The 12657-nt window shown below is 37.9% G+C and overlaps 1 protein-coding gene across 2 annotated transcripts in view; it reads left to right on the top strand.

The window, feature by feature from the left end:
- Positions 1-3985: 3985 nt before the first annotated feature.
- ugt8 (UDP glycosyltransferase 8) overlaps positions 3986-12657 on the top strand; it is a 30162-nt gene continuing 21490 nt past the window's right edge. Inside the window, exons 1-3 of one of the 2 annotated variants that reach the window (XM_086156806.1) lie at positions 3986-4173; positions 9805-10316; positions 10392-10637. In XM_086156806.1, coding sequence (XP_086012932.1) covers positions 9807-10316; positions 10392-10637 — 756 coding nt within the window. In that variant the 5' untranslated portion in view covers positions 3986-4173; positions 9805-9806. Of the gene's footprint in view, positions 4174-9804; positions 10638-12657 lie in introns of both variants that reach the window. The other variant, XM_086156805.1, reaches the window with a different exon arrangement.

Below are 12657 nucleotides of genomic sequence, written 5' to 3'. Positions count from 1 at the left end.
CACCTCTGACGTCTGATACTCCAGAAGTTCTCCAATGACTCGTCCATCATTGGATGCATCAACAATGACAACGAGGAGCTGTACGATGGTTTAAACGCGAGTTTTATCAAGTGGAGTAAAGCAGAACCACCTTCTACTCAACATTTCCAAGACGGTGGAAGTGGTTGTGGGCATCTAGAAGAACTGGGGGAGACAGGTATTAATCACAATCGAGGGTGAAGAGGCGGAGATAGTGGAATCCTATAAGTACCTTGGAGTCCACATTAACAATAAATTGGACTGGTCACACAAAACTGATGCACTCTACAGGAAGGGTCAGAGCAGGGTGTTCTTCCTGAGTAGAGTGGGGAGTAGATGAGAGAGCGGGAGATAAAAAAGTGAAAGGGAGGAACAATTAATAGAGTCAAACAGTATGGGAAAACCCATACTTATACAACACAAGAGTGTAAACATTGTTATTAATGTGATTATAGATATGAATGGGAACATTGCGATTGAACAGTGAGTTGAATCCAGTGCGATAAGACGTTTGAGCGCAACTTGGTGTACAACTCACAAATTGCAGGTGCAAGAATGAGTGCAAATTAAGTGGCAGTGGACTTTACATGTGCAGGTAGAAGAAAGAGTGTCAGCTGTTTGAGTGTCTGATGGCAGTCGGGTAGAACTAGTTCTTTAATAATTCTACATTTCACATTCCTGTACCTCTGGCCGGAGGATAGGAGTGGGAACAGTTCATGTTGGGGGTGGGCGTGGTCCTTGGCGATGGAGGCAGCTCTCCTGTGGACTCTGTGGTGGTAGATGCTCTGCAAAGAAGGCAGTGGAGTTCTGGTGATCCTCTCTGTTGTCTTCACCACCGCTGCAGGCATCTGCGGTCCAGGGCAGTGGTGCTGCTGTACCACACAGTGATGCATGTATGCATCATATAGCATGTATGAGGTCCTGAACCCAGCATCTCCACTGTAAATCGCTGTGGATAAAAGTGTCTGCAAAAATGACTGTATCTATTTATCCCCTCAGGAAGTACAGCTGCTGTTGAGCCCTCCTGACCGTCTGCGTGGTGATTGCCTTTAAGACCTTGGAGGAGCAGTGGCTGATGAGGTCTCCTCTCCTTCCTCATGTCCTCTATCATCTCCTTGGTCTTGTCCATGTTGAGGATGAGGTTGCTGTCATTACACCACTTCACAGACTGGCCACCTCCATCCTGTGGGCCGCTTCATCTCCACTGTTGATGTGTCCTGTCACAGCGGTGTCATGTGCAAACTTTATGATGATGTTGTCCTCATGGGAGGCGATACAGTCGTGGGTGAACGGGGTGTAGAGGATGGGGCTGAGGACACGTCCCTGAGTAGTGCCTGTGTTCATGATGATGCTGATTGAGGTCCTGTTACCTATCCTGACAGACTGGGGTCTGCCAGTCAGGAAGTCCAGGAGTCAGTCACAGAGGGTGGGGTGCAGGCTAAGGGTCAACATTTTGTGTGCATTTGTGAGGTATAACTGTGTTGAATGTGGAGCTGTTGTCCACAAAGAGCATCCTGATGTAGGATGTAGGAGTAAACAAAGACATACTGCAGAGTATGCAGAGTATGCGCTGTATATAATTGCTTTTATACAGTATCTTGAATAAGAATAAGAATAAGAATAAGAATAAGAATAAGAATAAGAATAAGAATAAGAATAAGAATAAGAATAAGAATAAGAATAAGAATAAGAATAAGAATAAGAATAAGAATAAGAATAAGAACAACTTTATTAATCCCGAAGGAAACTGTTGTGCCAGTTTCAAGTAAAACATAACAATAATAAATAATAGTAGGAAATTGTATAAACAGTAAAAAAAGGAGGGAGACTAAGAAATACAAATAAAACTATGAAGTGTCAAAGTCAAGGCTATAAAGTGTTTTAAGGTCTAAAGTACAAAGAAATGAAATGAAATATAGGCTTTCATGCTACATAGTTCATTTTGAACTCATGATCAAAAAAATGGGAAGGATATGTTGAAAATCTGTGGATTACTTTTAAAGACTGGTGTCTAAACAGGAAGAGTGACATTGTTCGGATTCCAGCCATGGGACACCTACCCTTTTAATACTGTTGCTTCGGGAAGCATTCCAGGAATTGGATTATGTCACGAGTTAAAACCAACTCACATTCAGTAACCACTCATAAGAAAAACAAAATGCATTTTGTATGCAAATTTTTATTGCTGTTCTTTTTTCTTTAAGCAAACTGTAGGATTGTGCTAAAATAATTAAAAACAAAGCTAACTTTATCTAACAGACAGAAGGAGGCAATGTTTGGTGGTTTTATTGTGACTCTACTGTTTGACCACAGTGGGGCAGAAAAGATCACAAATGGAAAACCAAGTAAGGCTCGCAAAAAGACATTATCTTAAATGTATCCAAAAACATATATCACCTTTTAGTGGCTAATCATCCACTTTCATAACCCAAGTTATCATGCTTTTTAACATATTTGATGATAAACTTGCAATTTAAGAATACTTGGATTGTGGATTACCTTCACCGCAACACTCCTTCCAATTTAACCTAACTCTTCATTCTTTCCTATCTTTTTTCTGTTTGTTTCCTGTCACACTTCTGTCTCTCGCTCTCTCTCTCTCTCTCTCACACACACACACACACACACACACACACACAAACACATACACCATGAGGTAGGTTTTAAAAAATTCTCAAATGAATTATATCTTTCCCGTTGTAACACAAAAATGCTTGCAAGCACACTGACCATCACAACTCTGCATGGGAGACCTCTGTAGATTGGATGTCCCAGGGTATTTAACTATTCATATGGGGCTCAGGTAACACACCTGATATCTTAGAATGGAAGGGAAGGAGAGAATAATGTTGGAAGAGGGATGGGGGTGAAATGAGAAAGTTAAATGAGGAGAAATATATAAAGTGGAGAAAACACACAATAATGACAGTGGTGACATACCAGAATTAAAAGGTGCATAAGTACACACATTCGATCCACATTTGTCCTTTAGGATTTGAGGGCTGCTTGGTCTTAGTGGGCAATTGCAGTGTTAGTGTGGTGACTCAGGCATGGCTGAGGAAATTTAATGGTGAGGGTGGTGAAGGTATCCACAGAGATTAATCTGTTGTTTCAGACTATGTGTGGAGGATGACTGCAGACATCTGAACAAATAGATCACTGTTAGCAAAGAAACATCTATTTGCCTTAAACAATACACAGATCATGTCCCTGCTCTGTAACCTCCATCCAACTTACTTCTCAATCCCCTCAGTTTTAGTGAGTGTGCGTGTTTATTATGGAAATATATACTTGTTTTTTTGTGTGACTACATAGAACACTGTCAGCAGAATTACAATGGCCTTGCCCCATCAAGTCTTTATCTCCAGCTCTTCTCAGCATGATAAGCGATTATCTGTTTTCAGTTTGAGAGTTAACCCAACCCCCTTTCCAAACCTTGCCTGCAGGTATAGTGCTGTTACACATTATTTTTAAACAGCTTAATTTTTAAGGTAGATACGTATTAGGCTTTGCTTCTACTAACTCTGTATTTGCTGGAAAAAAACTCAAGACAAAATGATCAACAATTATCTCCTTTCTTTTCTCCAGTATAGAAATGTATGTTCCATGTTCCAAGGACACACAGAAAACTGATAAGAAGAACATATTTAAAGTTTAAGATTAGGCAATGGAATGTTTCACTAATAAATAGTAAAATTCTACTGATACAAATCAAGTAACCCATTGAACAAATAACGCCTTTGATTCCTCAAACATTTCCATAAATACTGACATTTTCCAAACAGACTGACACCTGCAGCCTGGTACGAGCACATCCATCAGGGTGCCTTAATTGTGCTTTAAAACAAAGAATAATACGTTTGAAAGTTTTTTTTTAATTTTTTTTTTAAACACAATAGATGTTGCCACTCCCTCTTTTGTACGTTGTTGCTTAAGTCCCGCCTTTCACCGCCCCTGTGATTCCTACTGCCGGTGAGGTTAATGTTCTTCTGGCCGCCCTTGATACTAGGGGACCTATATTGACATTACATGCACGTTATACGCTCTATCCTGGAAGGTAAAACGTTACCGAGTTCATCTGAAAAATTCTCTTTTTCGAGAAAATCAGGACTTTACCCTTTGCCTTCCTGCCCGGCACAAAAGTGAAGTCTCGAGGTAAGGCCAACACAGACAAATAAGTGCGCGTCACAACAGGTGTATCTCAGCGCAAAGTCAACTTCGAACTGCTCTTTACACCTTTAGCTACACGGAAGAAACCGAAAGGTTTTGAAACAAACCAGCAAAAAAAAAAACAAAAAAAAAAACAAAACCAAACAAACAACAGCAGCAGCAACTACAGCTCAAAAGCGACTCTCAAAGGTGTCAGGTGTTGTCAGGTTTCTTGCAAGTCATTCGGGTATGATCCCACACGGTGGTGGAGCACCGATGAGGTATTTTTGTCCCCGGGGCCTAAAATGTCTTAAAATTTTAATGAAGTATTTGAAGTGTTGCGACAGTTAGCACCTGCTACACTCTCCAAACGACAGAGCAGCTTGGTGTTTAAATACTATTTTTTTTTTTTTTTTAAAGGGTCTCAATTGATTTTTATAGCATTCATTGTCACGTAGGAACTTTCAAGGGCAGTCAATGTTAAGCCAAAACAGTTAGCATTTTTACTTTGAGCAATCATTAGCAAACCTCCCAAATTAATGTTGGTTGTCCGTGGTTTGGAGAATTTCAAATCCTATCGGACTCCAGAGCAGGTTCTGTGTTTCCGTTTTCATTGTCCTCTTGGCCAATTCTCAACATGATCACCTGATAGTTCAAACAATTCTCAATGTTCAATCCCTTGGTAAGAAGTACAGTCAGTGTCAGTGTCAACAATTGAATCATCATTGTTTAAGATTGATTTTAAAATAATGAATTATATTAATAAGTTTTAAATTAACTCGAAAAGTCGGTTTGTGTTACTTAGTCTTCAGTCATAGCTATGTCATAGGTCTTTTGAGAAATGTCATTGTTACAAATTAGGCCGAATATGCTGTTTGAGAACTCTTAACGTGTGTACATGTATCCGTAGTTTTAAGTATCCAACGAGCTTCATTCATCTGTCAACACATCAGCATCACAGCTTTCATTGTATGTGCATATATATATATATATATATATTTATGTATGAATGCACATGCACGCACACATACACACACACACACATACATACACGCATATTCTGCTTTGTTTTTTTGTGAAGCGGTTAGTGTTCAACAGACTGGGCCTGACAAACCTGTTCCTGAATGTTGATATTTTGGGTGTTGTAACTTATAACAGCATTACCAATTCAAAGGGGTAAGAGAGCAAGATAAAGTAATTTCAACATAAACAACAAAGAAGTGTTATTCAGCTTAAAGGTGTTAGCAAGCACATCATCCTTTAAGTTGTTTTAAGTCAGAGAAGCTAAGACTATGTCTTAAGAACATGGGAGGACACATTGCTAATACAGATTATTGAATATTAGTCATTTGTTTTTTTTTCCCATTTGCCTTGTTTGAGCTGAAATTCCCCTTTGTAATTCTTGGCCTAAGCTTAACTAAACAGCTCTCTACCAGTGGATGTAAGGCATGACACAGTGTGTTTTTCTGAGCCCTCTGTAGTGGATTTTTCTTTGACTTACTCAAAAGAGTAAGCAAGATATTTTAGTGGTAGATGTGGTCAGGCAGTCAGAATTCATTGTTTTCCTAGTCCATATTTGACTTGTGATATGAAGAATCTTTCATCCTGTGTACAAAATATTCTTTACCAATATTGGAATTTGGCAGATTTAAAATCAACCCACAACCAATGTTGACTTGAGTGAGAACAAAAATAACAGTAGGTACATGGTTTGCATTTTTTCTTCTTTTCTTTGGACATTAGTAAAGTCTGACCTTGCTCGGAGAAGTGCATCCTTAAGCAGGTAGGGAGGAAGAAAAAGAGAGTGAAAGAGTGAGCAGTTCAATACAGCAAACAAATTAAAGATGAATTCATCATTCCAAAAGGACACTGCACTGAAATGTGTTTTCCATATTAGTCTATTGAGGTAAGAACGCCCCTTTCTTTGAGTTGTCACGCACCAATGAACCCCCACTGTGGGAGCATTAAAATGGAAAGTTCCTGCATTGCTAAATGACAGGAAAAAGTCATTACCACTGTTCATAATTACAGAATTTTGCTCATTAGAGCATTTGTATTAGTTACAGAAAGGTTTTTTTTTTAAAAATTACATTTTAACTAACTGTAATGAAGCCTCTTGGTCAGTATTGGAGTTATTTCAAGCATTTACAGGTATTGCCCTTTGATTGAGATACTTTTTTTGACACGTTGCATTATTGTTTAGTGTTTGTGCTCGCCATGTTCAATTCACCAGCTTAAACTTACAATACTTTAAGGCACAGTTAATTACTGTATTATTTTAGTATTAAATGTTAATTATAGTATTAAGGATTATATGTTATCAAAATATATGTTTTGATACACTTTGAGGTTTTTCATTAAGCAAAAATTTTTGCATCTTTAATTACTCTTTTATGTTTCTGGAAAATCTATTATGGAATCTTTTGTGATTGGAATATCACACTACATCCATGTAACTAAATTGGTAAGATGGATAGTGTAGAATTCCTTTGTCCGTGTCTTGATAACTATTATCCCAAAAAGCATTGCTGTCAAGAATGCAAGTGGTAATAAAGATTTTGTATGCACAGAATGTAATCTGTTAACCAGTATGTATTACAACATTATTCTTATTAAAGAAAAGTATTTTTTGTGGAGCTGTGTTAGACATAAGACATACAATGCTGGAAAAGAACAGCCTTTGCATGTTCGGACATCTCTGGCAATGCTTTTGAGCAACAAAATTGTATAGTGTATTCTATATTGCCTTATCTGTAGATTTATGTAAATTAAAAATGTTGAGTGGCACTGCCTTCCAGATTACATTAGACCATGGAAAAATAATTAAACACGTAAAGTCTACATCAGTAAATTTGTTTGGAAACAAAGATGCAAAGAAAAAAATGTTTATATTTTTATTTTATGTTCCGTAGAAAAATATGAAAACTTGTTTGGGTTGCTATGTCAGGCTCACCAATGAAAACAGTATTCAATTCTTGTTGAATGTGAATGAATATATTTATATAAATCTACATTTGATGACACAATTTGGCTGTGTTGACCTTGTAAAATGTGTTATCGTTTTGATGTTTAACAATCAACAGATATGCATTAATGCATCAACCCTTATTAAATTGTCCTTGCTAGGGCAATGCAACATATTCATGCAGTGGTTAATAAGTTAGCATTTATTTAATTCCTACTTTCCCGTCAATGGTAGGAGCTCATTTCTTGTTTGTAATTTCTCTAAATCCAGATAGCGTTCACTACCCACCTTTTGTTAGTAATTCAAGTCATGATGCATCGCAGTCTGCGGTAGAAAGTGAATTGTTACTTCAGTTTCAATCAACAGTCTGAGTTTTGTGTTTGCAATGATATTCCTGAGAAAGTCTTAGGAAAAATGATGTCCATCTTCTGGTTCCTCACACCAAAACCCAGCTACAAATAGATAATCAAGTGGATGATTCACTATGTAATATTTATAAAAGTAGTATCAAGTGGGGAATTATGCCATATGATTTTTATTAAGATAAAATTGTGATGACTTTGAGAGATATTATTCATCTGGTAATCATATGTAATTGAAAGATATCTTGTTTTCCCTGAATAAACATTCAAATATTCACATGTAGGACACATTAGAGAAGGAAAAATGAAGACCCATACGGAGACAAAATAGTCTCAGCTTTTTATTTTCAGTGCTACAAAAACAAAGGCTTGAACCATGACTGAATTAAAAAGTCACTTGTGGCCCCTTTGAGTCTATCAACCATGTTAAGTTAAACAAAGTAAATATCAGTTGTGTTTTATATACCCCATACTCTGCATTCCACTAATGGCTTTGCAATTGAGTACCTTTGTCTTGACTTGCATTTAGATAACCTTAATCACCAAAAGTTTTAAGTTCTTTTGGTTCCGTGTTACCATGATTGTTAATGTTTAACTACATTTAATAATCGGATGTTGTCTATACTCTTTGAACTTCTTCTTGTCTCATAGTCATTAGACTTCAGTGGAAAAGTAAATGCTAATTTTTGGACCACCCATATATTTAACCAGGAAAACATATTGATAGGATGTGGCTAGATATCATTAATGAAGGGAATATTTTCAAAGAATTTTAAATGCTTTTCTGCATAAAAGGCCATCTATTTGAACAGATCATTGTGGAGGAAATACCCTGACCAAAGTTTAAACTCTTTCATGTCTTAATGCGCTTACCCAATCTTATCATTTATATAATTTAGCCAATTGAGTTCATACCACTAACAGAAACATTGAACAATGTTGGAAGTGGACGACTAGTGGCGGAATAGGAAGTTTTCCATTCACTCTTCACATTATATTTTGCATAACTTCAGAGTGCTTAAAGGCTGATACACTTTTCATCCAATGTGTGACGCTATGTCTTACATCCTGCTGTCTTTCACGCAAAGAGATGTTCTTAGACTTGCTGGGTCCAAAGCAACAATAATTCCTGCAAATTGTATGTATTGTTTTCTTCCGCCACTTTTTTATGACATTAATGATAAACAATTGCTCTCATAAAGAGGTTTCCATTGATAATTATTAATCCGAAAAAGAGACTAGAATACATATGGGCCTATGATGACACATGATGAGTGCTATAGTGGAATTATAATGCCTGTGTGTATCTGTATGTTGGTCGGTGTGAGAGAGAGAATAGAGCCGTCAGAGTTTTAGAATGATGTTACTCTACCAACATCATTCTAATGGTGGTGGTTGGAGAGTGGGAAGTGGAATTAAGTGTGGCTTTATGATACAGTTAATAAAGGTTGCTTACCTAATAGAAATATGAGACTACTAAGAAATTTTGCTGCCTCAGTCCTACACAGTAGTCTGTCAAAGTAATAAAATCTGAGCTTTTCATGGAAAAACATTAAGAGTTTTTGAGTGCCCTTTTTTCCGACAAGATACTACCAAATTTATTCATGTAGTTTTTAGTTTTCACAAATGCAATCACTCACAAACTGTCGCTTTGATTTGCTTCGTCCAAATCTTTAACTTTCAATTGCATTTACGAACCAGGTGGATGATCAAGGTAAACTAATTCGACTGGTCTCAAAAATTTGAGTCAGTACCAAAAATCACTTTTGTTTATTGACTTTTAACAATTAGATGTCATGGCACTGAACAAATGCAATAATATAATATATTTTTGAAAGGTTTAATTTATAATCATAATCAAAGTAAGTGTTTGAATTAATCTGTTTAATAATTCTGTTACTAATAGTAACTAATACATGAGTGAGACTTGCTTGTGTAATTACCAACAAATATTTTAATTCTGACTTTGAATAATGAACAGAACACACGCTTCTTAATTGTGTTTACCGTTTCATCTTTCCATGATAGGGGACTGCTAAGAGGTTGATCAAAGATCAGTTCACTGAGTAGATATGAGATACAATGTAGTAAATGTCATCTTATAACCTGTTGGTTCATCTTTTCTAAGTCTACAATAGTTACCCTTAAAACACTGAAAGTTCATGTTCAGTTAATCCTTGAAAATGTGTCCTTGACCCATATTATTCATATATCTCAGTGTTAAAGATTTACTGTATAGATGCTGTAACTATTCTTTCTGTTATTTTTCACCTCACACAATCTTAACTTTATTTGTTTTTATGATTTCAGCCATGCTCCTCTCCACGACAGTCCTACTCTTACTTGGCCTACTTTCTTGGAGTCGAAGTGCATCATGGGCTTCAAAAATAATTGTGGTCCCACCAATCATGTTTGAATCACACCTTTATATCTTCAAGACTTTGGCTACTGCTCTACATCAAGAGGGCCACGAGACCCATTTTCTAGTTTCAGAAGGTCGTGAAGTGCCTCCCTCCCCTCACTACAAACTACAACATTACCCTGGGATTTTTAACAGCAGCACAGCAGACAATTTCCTCCAGTCCAAAGTCAGCAACATCTTCTCAGGCCGCCTTACATTTCTGGAACTATTTGACATTCTTGACCACTATTCTCAGAACTGTGACGCTGTAGTTGGCAGTGCTGAGGTAATGACCCGCCTCAAGCAGGCCAAGTTTGACCTTCTATTGGTGGATCCAAACGAAATGTGCGGATTTGTGATTGCTCATATATTGGGTGTGAAATATGCAGTGTTCAGCACAGGTTTGTGGTACCCTGCTGAGGTGGGTGCACCTGCGCCACTTTCATATGTGCCTGAATTCAACTCATTGCTGACAGACCGCATGTCTTTGGTCCAGAGGATCACCAACACAGCTGTTTACCTGGTTCAGCGCTTTGGAGTCCATTATATTGCACTTCCCAAGTATGACAGGATTATGAAGAAACATGGAGTGAAGCCTCAAGTGGCCATGGCTGACTTGGTTCAGGGCAGCCGGCTGTGGATGTTATGCACTGATATGGCCTTGGAGTTTCCTAGACCCACTCTGCCACATGTGGTTTACATAGGAGGCATCCTTACCAAACCCCCTAACCCACTGCCACAGGTTTGTATTGATACACACACACACACACACACACACACACACACACACAACATGCAAAACAGAACAAACACATTCTCACTTATGTTCCCTATAAATAATTTTCACTATATTATCCACTCGGCAACTGTTGGTGCTGTCTGATTTATGATAACTCAGTATCCATTTATGTGCAAGAAATCATCAATGGTTTCATAGACTATGAAAAAATAATTCATGTTTTTTCTGACTTAACCTAACATTTGGGTGGTAAGAGAGGACATTTGTACATTTTTCTCCAACTTAAGATAATTATGAAACATCAAGCTCCTTCCTTATAGAGCTTTGAATTAAGTGAAGAGAAAATTACCTACCATTACCACTTTGAACAGCAAACAAAGGAAGTATTTGAGTATATTTGCTCCCATCTGATCACTCTTGACATTTAAAGAGACAATACACTTCTCCCTTGGTTTTATTGGGATACAATTATTGGCTTACCCGAATATTTTCCCCAAACAAACTTGTAGACAGTTTTACTTTCATTCATTGTTTCATTTACCCCATAAAACATTAGCTGTAGGTGTAAGAACGCTCTTGCTCTCGTCATAGTTTATTTGACTGCGCTCTTTTATCATCGCTCATCTCCTTGTCTCTCTTCTAAATTTCTATCACACATTGCAACAAAGAAAGCTTTTCTAGGGTTTGAGTTGAATCAAAATGGTACATTTTGAGCTGAAAGGGACAGGAGATGTGGGGAGCAGAGGGGGATGGTGATGGAGGTTAGGCCAATGTTCAAACAACAGAAGTGCAGGCAGTTGGTATCTACTGCGGGGGTTTTGGAACGCCATTCAAACTAATAGGGAGCATTGTGCCATGATGTGTGGAGGGAGTTTGATGGAAGTTCAGGGAGAACGAAGTCATTGTTTTGGACAGAATTCAGAGGACACTGAGACTCTTTTTATGGGTTCACTGAGGCTGCCTTGTAGGAACACTAAGGCTGTGCTACTGGGACACAGAGCCTTGTGTGCCCCTGTGGATGCTCCGTGCCAGGGTTGGTCATAGCTGCCACAGCTGGACCTCCCTCTCTCCACTTTCCTTGTCAGCATGACTTTTCCCTTATTTAGCCTCATCTATTGTCACTCCAACCATTCTCCCTTACCATTTATAATGCCTAACACAACTAAACTAAACGGATTTGATGAGGCAATGGCAGAATGTTTCTCCACCCAGTCCACTGCATAGCTAATGGTTTTGAGCCATTTTCAATTTTTGATTTTTGAGCCCAATATTTGCTGATGCCAGTGACAACTAATGTCTACTCTTTGTAGATGTCTTTGTGCCTTAAAGTCCCAACAGAGTTCTAACCACCAGGAACAGACTTTTATTGAATGAGGTTATAGCTGGCATGTCTCCAATGGTATGTTTCTAGTGTCTCATCTGAATGTAGCTCGGCCCTAAGAAACAGATAAAGTGAACAAAATACATCTCACTAAATTTATTTTAGTTATATGTTTGTTTATTTTTCCCCCAAAAAAATGAAATGACACCTGATAACCCTAAACATAAACTTCGCATTACCTAACAAAAGAATCTACAGAAAGGCTTACAGTCAGAATTGTACCAGGAACATACGCACTGAGGCGGAAATGCTGGCAACAGTGCCACTGGCCACACCTTAGATAACGCGCAATTGTCAAAAGTTAGCACGTGATGATTTCTCAACTCAAATCCATGCAGTGCTTGTTTAGCTTCATAATCCCATCATGAAGGAAATGACTTCATTTAAGAGCCTCAATTCAAATCTGTTGCCAGTGAGGTCCAAAAGTCAAGTTGTCTCAGTTTAGATGTGTTATTGAATAGTAGAACTCCACGAAAACCCCATCCTCTCTGAGCAGTAAAATCACAAATAATACATCCTCAAATCTGAGGCTTTAGAGAAGTAACCACTGGCCACTGACTATGACATTGGTTTCTGCTTCTATTATACTCTTCAAAAGGGTAGTGTGAACAAAGTCTTGTTTTTTTTTTTTTGTTATTTGTC

This window comes from Fistularia commersonii, chromosome 12 (genome assembly GCF_037954325.1).
Source record: "Fistularia commersonii isolate RoL2024-O1a breed Wild chromosome 12, RoL_Fcom_v1.0, whole genome shotgun sequence".
Lineage (NCBI taxonomy): Eukaryota > Metazoa > Chordata > Actinopteri > Syngnathiformes > Fistulariidae > Fistularia > Fistularia commersonii.
Note: the sequence above shows the minus strand (reverse complement) of the source record. Positions and strands in the feature narration are given on the sequence as shown.